Raw genomic sequence first — 13,928 nt, 5'->3', positions numbered from 1 at the left:
GCTCACCCTGTTCGCTCAGCCCGAATGTCCGTTCTCTCCCTCCTCCCCAATCTCTCTGCATAGCTAGATCAATCAGCCTTCCGGTGTAAATGTCCATACCTCTGCAACACCTTCTTGATCTGCTAGTTGAGGCCATTTCTCCTTCTCCTATGTTCTCACTTTATTTACACCTTTTGGGTGCCAAGGCCTGACCTAATTCCTTTCTGGATTGTAACACGCGTCTTCAGGCAGCACCCCGTGGGAATTCTCTGTAGTCCCACCCTCCCCCCCTCCAGATTGCAGCGCCTGGCAGACACAGCAGGAGCAGATGACCCTCTTGCATGTGGGGATAGATGAATGCACATAGACTCACAGCCCAGCCCCCACAGGCCTGCCTTCGCTCAAGGTCTGGCTCTAGCAAGGTAAACTGTCTGGAAGAGGGAGCTGTTTTGTGCAGATGGGACGTTTTGTCCCCTTAAGTCAAGTCCCATGAAAGTCTAGCACTCCATCCTTCGTGTGAGACAGGAGCTGAGCTCACCTTCATTTCGGAGGGTGTCCAGAAAGAGGCGAATGGCATACAAATTACTTCTATGAAGCTTTGGACTCCTGAGCCCCTCCTTTGGGTATATCCGTTGTCATGGCACTTATTATAGTTGTGAGCACAGCTATCCAAATTCATTTATTGGCTCAGGAGTTTATTTCAAACTGAGCCACTCAGCTACCCCATGAGCAGCTGCCTCTGCCTGAGAGGGATGCTGTTTAGTTTTCCCACCGAATGGCCTCGCTCTCTCCACAAGAGCCTCTCCACTGCGGAGAACAGGCTGTTTTCTTTCTCCCAAGTCTTATTCTCAATCTTCTCTGTAGCAAAAAAAAAAAAAAAAGAACATTGGGTATCGGGATTTTAAATGGTTTTGTCTGAAAGCCATTTAAAATGGAGCTGAAATTTCGACAGGACTGGTGTTGAGTGGAGTAGATGTTAAGTGGAGATGAACTTGAGAAGAAAGATGGGGTTAGCAATCCCCACTGGTGATCTGGTAGGGATGGCAAAAGTCCCCGGCTTGTGCTAACGAAGGGAAAAGGACTGCCGGAGGACCCTGCCACTGTCCAAAGCCTGCTAAAAAGGGCTTACCACAAATGCTTGAGGATGTTGTTTTCTTCGTAAATTGGCCTTTCCACTGTTTCTCTATGATCGCTTTGATTTGGTTCAGCAAACCCTGTTTTAAAAAAATACCTAGAGGTAAAGTGTAACTCATCTTGTTTGACAATATTCACCACATTTAAATCTCCAGGGCGTATGGCAATGAGGCTTTGCAGCATTTCAAAGCAGAGCCCGAATGTGTGAATTCTGCAATGGCTAATTTCCCTGCTCGGCACATCCGCTCACAGGCCACTGGAAATACCGAGCAGGGGAGGCTGTGAGCCTCGGCGCCTTCTGCGTGTTGGAACCCTGACACCATTTGATTGGTCCTCCACCCTGACCCGCTGAGTTGCTTAATTTTCACTCCGGGAGGCCCAGCCTTAAGGAGGCTCATTATGATCTTCCAGGATGAAAAGGGCCTTTGGCGATTCGAGTGCAGGTCCTGGGGACTCCCCAGTGCACAGACATGCTCATCTGACTCAGTCGATACTGTGCGTTACCTGTGGGGAAAATTAAAGGAAGCTCAGGCATCGTCTCTCATGCTTCCCTCCCCTCCCCCGGCTGCCTTGCGGTTTGGTGTCGAGGTTTTTCTTTTTTGGTGTTTTGTTTTGTCCCCGGCTAGTGCTAAAGAGTCTTTCTTTCCCATCTGTCTACTTCACATCTATTTTCTGTGTATGTAGCTTCTGCTTTATAGCTTCTTCCTCATTATCTCGGATGCAACACCTCCCCCCCCACACACACCCCGCCCAAACACGTTTGCTACTCTTCTTCAGACCATCCACCTGCCCCTGTTCTCCTTGTGGGGGGCGGGGAGGGGGGTGTTCAGGGGTGGGGGTAGCCCTGTGCTGAACCAGGACTCTCCTCTGAGTCATAAAACCAGGCAGGGCCCTGGCCGCTTTGGCTCAGCGGTTGGAGCGTCCTCCTGCGGTCTGGAGAGACCCGGGTTCGGTTCCCGCTAAGGGCATGTACCTCGGTTGCAGTTTGTCCCCGGCCCTGGTTGGTCGTGCGGGTGGCAGCCACTCGATGTGTCCCTTCACGTCGATGTTTCTCTCACTCTCTCTTCCTCTCTCTCCCTCCCACTCTATCTGTACAAAAAATGGAAAAATGTCCTCGGGTGAGGATAAAAAAATAAATAAATAATAAAAAAAAACACCAGGCAGGCCCTGGAGATCTCTGCACCTACCCTCTTATCAGACAGGTGAGACCCCTGAGGCCGGAGGAGAGAAGTTGGTTCCTGGGGGGAGCGAGCCCGCTTTGCTGACCTCCTTCCTCATCCCTCCAGCCCCGTCTAGGGGAGGGTCAGAGGGAGCTCACCTCCACCTCTCCCTGGCCTGGCGCTGGTCCTGCTGGGTCCCCCAGATGTCCCGGGGGAGGACAGCACTGCATGCCCTGCCGAGGCCTCTCCTGGATCCCAGCTGCCCATCAGTGACAACCCAAACTAACCCTCAGAATGGGACTGAGTTCAACCTCGAGATAGCTCTTCAACGAAATGGTCTGCTGGTTTAGGTTGGTAAGGATTTAAACTTCTTTCTTTTAATTACAAAAGTAAAGCAGGTCACACACAAAAAGCTTCAAACTCAAGTGTATACAGTAAAAAGTCGGAGTATGTTGCTTTCAATGTCTTCTCACACACCTGCCCAGAGATAGCCACTTCTAAGAATTCGAGATCTTTGTTCACTCATATATAAAACAATTGGGTTTGTGGTTTGTATAAAGAGGATTCTAGTATACATGTTACCTTTTATTGGTGTACAGTTGACAGATGATAAGTTAATACTAAGTAATGATTTCTTTTTAATCCACCCTATCTCTGGGTTTCTTCTCATAGAAATTTCAGTGCCTTCCCTTTTCCCCCCACCCCAAACTCAGTATTTTTCCTTTCTTCTCCATACCACTTCTCTATTTGTGCAAAGTTGTATCTTGGGGTACATACTGTATGGTGTTGAACTGGTGACCTGCTCTAATTCCCTGCTGTCCCGCTAGGTGCCAGTTCCCTGAATGTGGGGATCCTGTGCACTTTATCAACCCCTCTCTCCTGAGCCCCCAGGATGTGGCCGGGTGCATCACAGAATCCACTGAACGACCTGAACTGTCCTGTGTCTCCCACACACTGCTCCCCATCACCCCTCCCCCAACCTACCCTCACTCTCTCCTGATGATGGTTCTTCAAGCAACCTGGGCCAGTTCTGATGGATGAGCCAAATCAGCAAGCAGCTCTACCTCTGCCTTGCTGGGTGGTGTGTGAATGTGGGTGGGGGTCTGGGAAAATGTGTGTCCTCATCATCCTCCCTGCTACCTGCGCCAATGGAAAAGGGGCGGGGGGTATATGGAGAAATCGCCCAAGCTTTCCCCTCTGCTACGGCGGCTGACGAGAAAGGAATGAGAGAGTGGAGGAAGGTGAAGGCCCCTGGCTTACAGGGAAGGTCTGGATGTGCCTGGTTGTCCTGGGGCCTGGCTACAGACACATCACAGAAGGGAGCTGTCATCCCGCAGGGTGCCAGCTGCCCTCAGGGCCAGGCTTCTGCTCAGGGAAGCTGCAGGCCAGGGAAAGCCAGCGGAGCTGAGGAGACCACAAAAGAGGCCAGACCAGCCACGGGAAGGCAGCATGATGGAGAGAGGCCGGGGTTCCACTCCCACGTCTGTCTCTGACCAGCCTTGTGCCTTCTGTGCTTAGTGTCTCTGTTCGTAAAATGCAGCTAATGGCCTAGGACCTGCATGCCCAGGAGGCTGCTGGGGTGGGGGTGGGGGTGTCAGATAAGACACCGTGGGAACCGGCCCGTCCTGGAGAGTGCTGCACAGACGTGAGTCCCATGGGCGATGACAAGTGCTCTGCCAACCCAGAGCTGGTACGACGACTGTCAGGTGGAGAGGTCCACCCCAAGCTTCTTGCCAGGAAGGTGTGACTCTAAAATGTCCTCTTTCCCCACCCAGGGCAATCCTTCCACTCCCGGGTCCTGGAGAACTGTGAGGATGTGGCTGACTTCGATGAGGTAGGACACCCCGGGGCCGCTCAAGCCCTGAGCCCAGAGGGGGCGCACTGGCCCCAAATCCTGGGAGGCCAGTTTGCTCAGGGCTCCTTCTTTCTGGTTTGTCTCCTGGGAGGGAGCCTCCTCTTCCTCTTCCCTCCAGCCAGGCCTTATCAGGCACTTCTGCATGAGAGAGCCCCATGCAGTGACTGACACAGAGTGGTCGGCAGGGCCCAACGCACCACCCGCTGCAGGTCGGAGCCTTTTGCTCTCTCTGGAGAAAGGCCCACTGGTGTTGAAGGCCCCAGTGTGACCTCCAGCTTCGGGCCCAGCGGGCCTGGAGGAGGGGCTTCTCTCCTGGGGTTCCCTGGGTTTGTGGAGGGTCCAGGCTAACCCCACTCTGTCTTCCAACAAAGCCAGTCTCACAGAAACCTCACCCCTTTCTCTCTAAGAGCTGGGGTACTTCTCTCACTGTCTCCCTAGGAAGCATTTTGTCCCCTTTTGAACCTCAGACTCAGAGGGTTATTTTTGCCCTAGAGGATGGCACATTGTCTCATTGGTCCCTACAAGGCCCCTCTTGTTTTTATGTAGGTATGTATCATGTATGTGTGGATTCTCTTATCCCACATCCCTTCCCTCCACAGACAACCGTTCTAATGTGTATCTCTTGGTTTCCTGTGTGTTTTTACAAAATTATTATTGTCTTATGAGCATATAACTTATGTTTACTTAAATGGTGTTGGGCTGTATATTTTATTTCGTTTCACTGAGCACCATATTTAAGTTCCGTCCCTCTTGCCATGCTCACCTGCTGCTTCCGCCTGCTGCACGGTGCTCCATGAGCCCCATCAACACATATGAGGGTGAACAGTCATCCTGTTTTGCCTGGGACACATACTTTCAGAGCTAACAGTGGAAAAGTCCTGGTCAAATCAGAATGGGTTGGTCACCCTACACATTTCACCTACACACTGCCCCAGGGAGGAATGTCCACTTTGCCCCCCATTCCCCACCCCCAGAAATGCAATGAATATCTTATGCATGACCCCTCTGGACCTGCGTGAGCATCTGGGATATACACCAGGACCTGGAATGCTGGCTCATAGGATACATGCACACTTAATTAGGCCTAGCACCGCCATGCATGAGTACACTTCCACCACCGGTGACTTGGGACTCCTATTTCCCACATCCTCATCAACACCTGCTGTTATCAGCTTTCTGATTTTCACCAGTCTAGCAGTGAAACCTCATTGTTGTTTTAATGATACATTTAGAGTTTCCCGTTTGCAGATTACCTGTCCATATTCTCTGCCCCCTTTTCCCGTCGATCCAGCTATCTTTTTTCTTAGTGATTTGCAGGAGCTCTTTGTATGTTCTAGATATCAACCCTTTGTTGGTTTTAGATATTGAAAATATCCTCTCCCACTCTGCCATCTACCTATTCACTTTGTCCCTGGTACCCCTTAATCCTGGTGTTTTCAAGTTTTGCTGAAGAAGTTGTAACGCACTTCTAGGTTACAAATATGTTTTCCTACAGCTTCTGATTTTATGATGGCATCTTTACCTTGTATTGGTTTTAAATAAGGGTCCAGTTTTATTGTTGGCCATACAAGGAATCACTTTTCCTAACAACTTGCTAAGCAATCATTCTCTCTCCATTTATTGTATGTTAAGGTCTATCTGAGCCTTTAGGTCTGTCCCTTTGGTCTATTTGTCTGTTCTTGGACTTTACCACACTGCATTAGCTAATATGGCTTGTTTTGTTGTCTTCCTATCTGGTGAGGCAAGTTCCCTTCCTTTACTCTTCTTTTTTAAAGTTGACTTATTTGTAGACCTGTATTCTTCTAGATACATTTTAAAGTAAGTTTATCAAGTCCTTCCAAAAGCTAAAATTTTGATTAAATTTCATTGCATTTAACAATTAACTTGGGAAAGATGTCAATTTTTAATAATATTAAATCATCTGTTCAAATTACCTATCATCCTTTACAAGGATTTTAAAGTTTTTTACATAGACGTCTTATGTATTCTTGATTATTTCCTAGCTGCTTTATGGTGTTGTTGTAATCATAAATGGTATTTTACTTTTATTACATTTTTAGTTGATTATTGCTGGCATAGAAAAATGCTTTTCTTTCTTTTATAAGTGCTTTTATCTGGCAAACTTGCTGAACTCTCTTATTCATTTTAATAGTTTGTCTATTGATTCTCGGGTACTTTTAGATACATGGTAATATTACCTACAAAATAAGTATTTTATCTCTTCCTTTCCAATCCTACCTCCTTGTTTCTTTATCTTCCCATAGAGTATTGATCATGATCTCTAGTTCTATGTAAAATAGCAGTGGTGATACTGGATATCCTGTCTGTGTTCTCCGTGTTTAAGGAGATAAATGCATCTAAACTTTTGTCATCAAATATAGGTGTTGTAATAGGATCTTACCACTTAACCTTGTCTTACTAGTTTACTAAGAATATTTATTATAAAAACTTTATTATAAAAAGTTCAAAGGTTTTTGAACTTCATCAGAAGTTTTTTCTGCATCAGTGGAGACAATCATAATTTCTTCCTTTAGTATATTTCATAATGTATTATTTTTAATGCATGGTAGGTTGAATTGACAAATATTTTTATTTAGGATTTTTGCAGCTATATTCATAAAATTTTTATAATTCCATAATATATAAAATTTTCTAGAACAATACATAAAATAGGAATTTACTTCTTGATAAATTGGAAGAATCGAATGTAAAAACATCTAAGTCTAGACAGTTTGAGGCCTTCCATTTCAGTGTCTCTCTGTTATCTTATACCAATTATGGATTTTATATTTTTCTAGGCATTTTTACATTTCATATAGGTTTTCAAATTTATTAGCACATATTTTATCATAATGTTTTAAAATCTTGTTTGTGCCTAGTTATTTCCCCTTTTTTATTCCATATTTAATTTATTTGATCTTTCTTCTGTTGGGCAGTCTTGCTAAAAATCTGTTTCTCTTATCAATCTTCATAAAGAACCAGCTTTGGCTTCATTAATCTTTCTTGTTGTTTTGTTCTCCATTTCATTGATTTCTACTCTTTTCTTAATTATTTCCCTCCTGTCTGTTTATTTTCTTTCTCTGTGTGACTCCTTTCCCAACTTCTTGAGTACTAAGCTGCTTATTTTTAACTCTTCTTATTTTTTAATAAATGTACTTAAACTATAAATTTTGCTCTATATAGTTTTAACTCTAGCCTACAAAATTTAATATGTAGTGTTTTCATTATTATTCAGTTTTAAATATTTCTTACATTCCTTTATGATTTTCTTTTATACCCAAGAGTTATACAATGTTATTTAATTTCCAAATATATATGATGTTTTGGCTGCTTATTCAATTCACTTCTAGTTTTATTACATTACTATCAAAGAACATAGTCATATGCTATTACTTCTATGCAATTTATTGAGACTTCTGTTATGACCTAATTCATGGTCATAAATGCTTCCTCTTCTTAAAGAATATGTTTGGCGTTGGGCTCTCTACGTAGTGCAACGTAACTCAGGCTTATTTTTTATAAGCTCAAGCTTATCAGTTATATTATTCCATTTTCTGCTTATTTTTCTCTGCAAATCTATCAGGTTCAAAACTGACTAATAGAATCTCCTGTTATAATTATTGACTTATATGTTTCTCCCTGCAGTTCTGTCAGTTGTCACTTGATGTACTTTGGAACCGTGTTACTAGTTGCCTATATGCTCATGGTGGCTGTACCTTCTTGTATATTTTTCCTTTTACTGGTATTTAGTATCCTTCCTTAGGATAAATCCTAGGATTTTTTTTGCATTAAATTCTATTTGGTCAAATATTAGGATTGCTTTCTTAGCTTATTTTGGTTTATTTGCCTGGTCTTTTTCAGCCCTTTTATTTTCTTGGTATATATATATATATATATATATATTTTATATTTTTATTTTTAATATTTTTGTGTTTTAAAATTCAAGTGTCTTCTTAGGACATGTATTATTAGATCTTATTTTCATACCCAATATGAGAGTCTTTGTGTTTTAATTAATTAGTTTGATCCATTTACATCTATTGCAATTGTTAATGTTATAGGGCTCATTTCTACCACCATCTTATTTTATATTTTTCATATACTGTACTTTTGTTTGTTTGCTTGCTTTTCCCTTCTTTCCAGCTTTCCATTAAATAGATTGTGTTTTCTTCTGTTAGTTGAAAAGTAATATATTCTATTTTTGTTTTCAAGGTAGTTACCCTTATTCATGAATATGTATTCCTATTGATAGCTTAAATAAATCAATAATTATTATTTCCCATAACATAACAAGTACTTTAATACTCTCTCATGCCTCTTTGGTTTCCCCACCTCAGCCCACACCCTCAAGCCGATATTGTATTCTCTCTCTCTCGTTTTTTTTGTTTTATTTTGTTTTTGTCTTAGTCTTTTTTCTTTTTGAGGAGAACAGTCTGTACCAAGCTATTTGATTACCTTTCTCACATCTCTCAAAGCATCTCTTGGAATTGCTTTCCTTCTTATTTGAGTACTTCCTCCAAAAGCATTTTTAGTTTGGGTCTTTGTGTAACAAACTTAGCTTTGTAACTCTGAGACTATTTTGGCTTATTTCTTCCTATTTGAATGAGAGTTTCACTAGATATAAAACCCTGAGTTCAAAGTCATTTCACAACTTCAAAAATATCATGCCATGTTGCTATCGAGAAGTCTGATGGCCATCTGATTCTTGTAACTTTATGGATGACATTTTCTTTCTCTCTGGGAAAAAAAGGTGTAATTCCTTTATCTTTGATATTCTTACATTTTATTATAATGCTTCTAATTGTATGCTTCCTTATCTTTCCTGTTTTACCTGATTTTGTGAGCTCTTTTGAATTGAAGGCCTTTTATCTTTCATTTATTATAGAAAATTCTATCTCCATTATTTTTTTCAAATATTCCTTCCATTCAGCTTTTATATCATTCTCTCCTCTGCCAACTCCTCTGATCAGATGTCAGTACTTCTATTTCTAGCTGTCATTTCTTAGCTTTTATATTTTTTGGTCTATGTGTCTTTTCCTGCAGTTTTCTGAAGGAATTCTTCAAATTGATCTTCCAGGTTTACTAATTTATTCTTTCTTTGTGATTCCTTCTTGTTGTTTCATTGCTAATATGTTTCTTTATAGTCCATTTGTTCTAATGATCCTGCCGCAGTTGGTATGTACTGTTCAGTGTGCTGTCTTTCTTTTATAGGCTAGGTCCTCTCCAAGTGGCCCTTCACTCTGCCCTGTTCAAATTCCTCTGGTGTCCGCTACTCTGTCTGGTCCCAGGTCCTGGGGAAGCTTCAAAGGCCGGCTGTGTCAGCTTCTAGGGGTTGGTGGGCGGGTGGGAGCACCAGAAGGGCCCCAGTCACCAGACCAAGAGTCAGGGTCTCACCTCTGAGCCTTTAAGGAGAAATGTGGTCGACAGAGACCGTCTAGATTTTTGACAAACTAGCTGTGGGGGTTCACTGAGAGAAGGTGTGAGCACCTATTTTCATCAATTCTCATTCCGGTAAGACTCTCGTCACAATTTTATCAGTTAACGAGCAAGCAGCGATTAGCCCCAGGTAATGGCAGGGAGAGGCCACAGCAGAAGGTACAAAGATGTCCTCTGACCTAGTCTCCCCCTGCCGCTTCCACTCAGCCCGCTGGGCAGCCTCTGTCCTACCCACACACAGCCTCCGGGCTCCCTGGGTGCCTCAGACTTGTTTGTTTCTTCCTGGAATCCATACTTCCTGCTTCTGCAATTTCTCAAGGGTTGACTTTGGGGCAAGAAACAACAGTCTTCAGTCACCACCTTGGCGCAAAGCAGAAGGTCTGCTGTGACCCCCAGAATAGCTCGCCTCCTCTTTCCCAGGTTTTATCTCTTATGTTTGGACTGGGAAGGGCCTCATGGCAGACTGTTCCCTGTGAGGCTGGCATTTAGCTGAGCAGACACCATCCTGAGGGGCCACCCAGAACCTTTGTCTCCTCTTCCCCATGGACCCACCCCACAGAGCTACAGGCACAGGGGAGCAAGGCCTCGACCTTCTCGCCTGGGCTCTGGAACAACCATCGACCATTACAGCCCCCAGGCGGTGCCTTCCCCAAGGAGAGTTCTGTTCTGGACTTCTCTCTTCCTGCTGTGTGAATTTCTACCTCAGTTTCTAAGCCTCAGTACCCACATTTGTCAAATGGGGCTGAGGATGGGTATGAAGTCTGTAAAATGATGAACAAAATGAGGGATCATTGAGATGGCGGAACCACTGCTGGGTGCTCAGCCAGCCCTGTTGGCCTCAGGCGAGCCCCACTACACAACCTGTCCATTCTCTTCCCCTCTTACTTCCTCAGTCAGGGCCCCGAGAGGACGGGGTGGGTTGGGTGAAGATGCAGGTGGTCTGACCCAGGCTCTCTCAGTCCTACCTCCCTGGGCCGCTGCCCTGAGTCAAACAGGCAACACGTCTAACTCCCTCCCTCTCACCAAGTCTCCCAGGGGACAAGTCCACTCAGGCCTCCAGCCAGCGAGCAACCTGACACCCTTCCAAGGGCACTGCCTCTCCTTTCCATTAACTGCACCCTGGGACACCTGAGCCACAGGTATACATGACATTCAGAGTTAATCACCGTGTCCTTCCCAGTGCGCCCCGGCCTGCGGCAGTGGGAGAGTAAGTCCCTGCTGCACTCGGATATGGGACCAGGCCTGACATACCCCAGAGGGAGACGCAGGCTCAACAGCACAGGAAGATTCAGAAATGCGTGCAGGAACTTGGGCATGGGGGCGCCTCTGGGCCGGTGCAGAGAGACCAGGGAGGGGCAGAAACCAGGAAGTTATGATCCTAGCACATGCTAGTATCAGAGAGGAGCCTGGGACAGGAAGAAGTGGTTCTCACCTGGGGAAAGTTCTACTCACCCAAGGGTGGACAGGGAAGTTTCTGGTTGTCATAGGGGTGAACCCTTGGCACTAAGTGGAGTGGGGGAAAGGATGCTAAATGGCTCGGGGCACTCAGGTCCTCCCATCACTCCCCTGCCGACAGCCCATCGGAGGACCATGAGAGCCATTCCCAGCAACAGCAGCACTGTGCTAGTCCTGAGCAAGCTGCCTCCCTCTTCCATCCACTCTCCACCTGCAGAGGATGGAACACAGGCTCGGAGGTCCGAACCCTCCCCAGGTGACAGAGCTGTGAGTGGCAAAGCCAGAGTTCTGTTTGATTCTAGGCCCCCTCTGGATGTAGCAGTAGAAAGCTACTCCTGGGCCTGACCACCCCTGCAAGGCTTTGTTGGATGGGGTCTCCCCTTGCCCCCTGCCTCTATTTCTCCCTCCGAGTAATGGCCATCACCGCCTGGCCATCACTGGTCAGCAGTGCACAAAGCAGGAGAGGCAACCCTCCCATCCCCTGCTCAGGGAGGGCCCAGCAGACTGTCCAAAAAGAGCCTGGAACTGCACGCTGCTTGCACCTGTCTCCCAGCCTGGAGTGGACAAATCCTAAACTTCCCTGCCTGGCCCCCAAGGAAGCCTGTCAGCGGTCCCAGAACAACTTTGGAAAAGGAACCTAGGCTGCTCCTTGCAAAACCTCTGAAGGCCTCTTGGCTTCCCAGAAAATCCCTTTTCTCATCTTTCCTGTGCTCAGGGCCTTTGGGAAGCAACTCAGGGAGGAACACAGCACACTGGCCTGGAGTCATGAGACCTGGGCCACTGTCCTCACTCAGATATTGACAAACTCTGACCTGTGGCTGGCCACACAACCTCCCTGGGCCTCGGCTTCCCCTTCTATAAAGGTGTATAAGGTATATACCTTGTTCTGCCTGGGCCTGTGGCATTGCTGAGAAATGAAATTTAAAAAATAAGAGAACAGACCTCCTTCCTCTACTCAGACAAGGATGCGAGGGGCTGCCACAGGCTGGGCTGCGGAACCCGGGTGGGAGGCGGCAGCCCAGGAACCTGGGTGGGAGGAGGCGGCCCAGGAACCCGGGTGGGGGGAGGTGGCCCAGGAACCCGGGTGGGAGGAGGCGGCCCAGGAACCTGGGTGGGAGGGGGTGGCCCGGAAGGAAACAATGCTCCGGACAACAATGGGTGGAAACAGAGCCTGGGGTGGTGTCTCCTTTCCCGAGGCTGGAACCTGAGATCCTGCAATGAACGCAGCCCTGGGGAAGAGAGGGAGAGGCTTTGTGCCAGGCCAGCAGCCAGCAGAGGCCCTGCGGGGGAAATGGGAATGGGTACACCAGACCCACCTCAAGCCAGTTGGGTTTGGCTGGAAGCCAGGCCTTGTGTGGCCCAGATCCCACAGGACAGGCCAGACAGTACCTGTGGGAGGAGTGAGGAGAGCAGCTGCTATGTGCTGAGCGCTCAGCACACGGCGGGATGGCCCGAGAGCTTTACATGGGCTGTAACTCACTGCAACTCAAGGGGTTTGAACCCAAGTTCATCTGATTCCAGAGCCTGGACAGAGTGGACAAGGCTCATTCATGCCCTCAGGGGGCTCAGTCTCGTGGGGAGATGGACTCAGAACAGACAAAGATGGACAATGGGCCTCTGAGCCAGAGGAGAGAAAGGTCATCAGCCTGGAGGGTGGAGGATCCAGGGGACCTGATCTCAGCTGCCCACTTTGCTTTTACCTGGAAGGCATGAGCTGTGAGCTCCGCGGGGCAGGATGCACCTGTCTGGTTCATAAGTGGCTTGGCACCCAACACCGGGCTCAGGGAATATAGCTGAGTGAAAAAACAAACCTAAGTTGAGTCTTAGGTCTTTAAATTCCCAAGGCAGCCTCTACCCAGTGTACCCTTAAGCTTTGCAACACACTCTAAGATTTTCCCCAAAAAATCTAGAAGACTGTCTCTTTAAGGATATTGTCCTGCCAATTTAGGTCAGTCCAGACCAGTTGATGGCCCCAGGATCATCCAGGTCATTCTCCAGCCTGCATCAGGGAAACCTTTCCGTGGAGCCCTAGATCGCTGGGCTGATAGGATGCAGCCAGGTCATGGCCGAGTCTCGAGCTGGTGAACTGGGTCACAGCTCCACACTCCCAGCTCTCCTGAGACCTCCTCAGGCAAAAGAGAGGGACAAAGAGAGGAAACAGCCAAGGAAAATTCAAACAAAACCAAAGCCCATGGCTCTGCTTCTAAGGAGGCCAAACGGAAGTAGCAAAGAGCACCTTGGGGCCCAATTCCTGTCCCTAAGTCACTTTCCTGGAGCTAGGAAGCTGGCTACTAGTTGTAAAGCCTGCCTATCCCAAACCCCAATGGGAGACGGCGAGGTGGGATGGAGTGGGGTGGGGGGCTGGTGCTTGCTTTCACAGGGAAGTCTTTCCCTTGCGCAGTGGTCCTCAAACTTGGCCACGCGTGGAATCACCAGGGAGCGCTCACCATACTGACACCTAGACCCTGCGCAGAGGCTCCAGTTAGTCTCAAATGCAGGTTGGGCCTTGGGATTTTTTTAAGCTTCCAGAAGTGTTTCTAATGTACAGCCAGGCTTGAGCACCTCTGCTAGCTGTTGGCCTGGCACAAGCCAGGGCGGGGGGGGTGGGGGGGTATAAGATTAAAGCGAATGGGAGGAGAAGAAAACAGAGGAGCAGACAGGAGAGAGGGAACTGGAGAAACCAGGGGAGAGTATAGTGTGGATGGAAATTGGGAGCCAGAAAGGGGAGGAAGGGGAAGAATACGTAAAAGGGGGAGGAAGTCAGCGGTAAAAGACGCTTATGGGACTTGCTCAGGACTTGCTTTCCTCTCATCCCACAAGCCTGAGAAGGGCCTGGTCTCCCGCGGCCACAGTGACAACCCGGACCCCAGCCCTGCTCCAGCATTTACTTGCTCTGGTCTCTCCTCGGG

At 47.1% G+C, this 13,928-nt stretch overlaps 1 protein-coding gene across 4 annotated transcripts in view; it reads left to right on the top strand.

Annotated features, from left to right (window-relative positions):
• OTOF (otoferlin) overlaps nucleotides 1–13,928 on the top strand; it is an 89,919-nt gene that overhangs the window by 12,650 nt on the left and 63,341 nt on the right. For all 4 annotated transcript variants that reach the window (XM_036262469.1, XM_036262470.1, XM_036262468.1 and 1 more), the window contains exon 2: nucleotides 4,049–4,107. In XM_036262469.1, coding sequence (XP_036118362.1) covers nucleotides 4,049–4,107 — 59 coding nt within the window. The remainder of the gene's footprint in view (nucleotides 1–4,048; nucleotides 4,108–13,928) is intronic.

Source organism: Molossus molossus, unplaced genomic scaffold, assembly GCF_014108415.1.
Source record: "Molossus molossus isolate mMolMol1 unplaced genomic scaffold, mMolMol1.p scaffold_m16_p_15, whole genome shotgun sequence".
Taxonomy (NCBI): Eukaryota; Metazoa; Chordata; class Mammalia; order Chiroptera; family Molossidae; genus Molossus; species Molossus molossus.
This window is presented reverse-complemented; position numbering and strand designations above follow the sequence as displayed.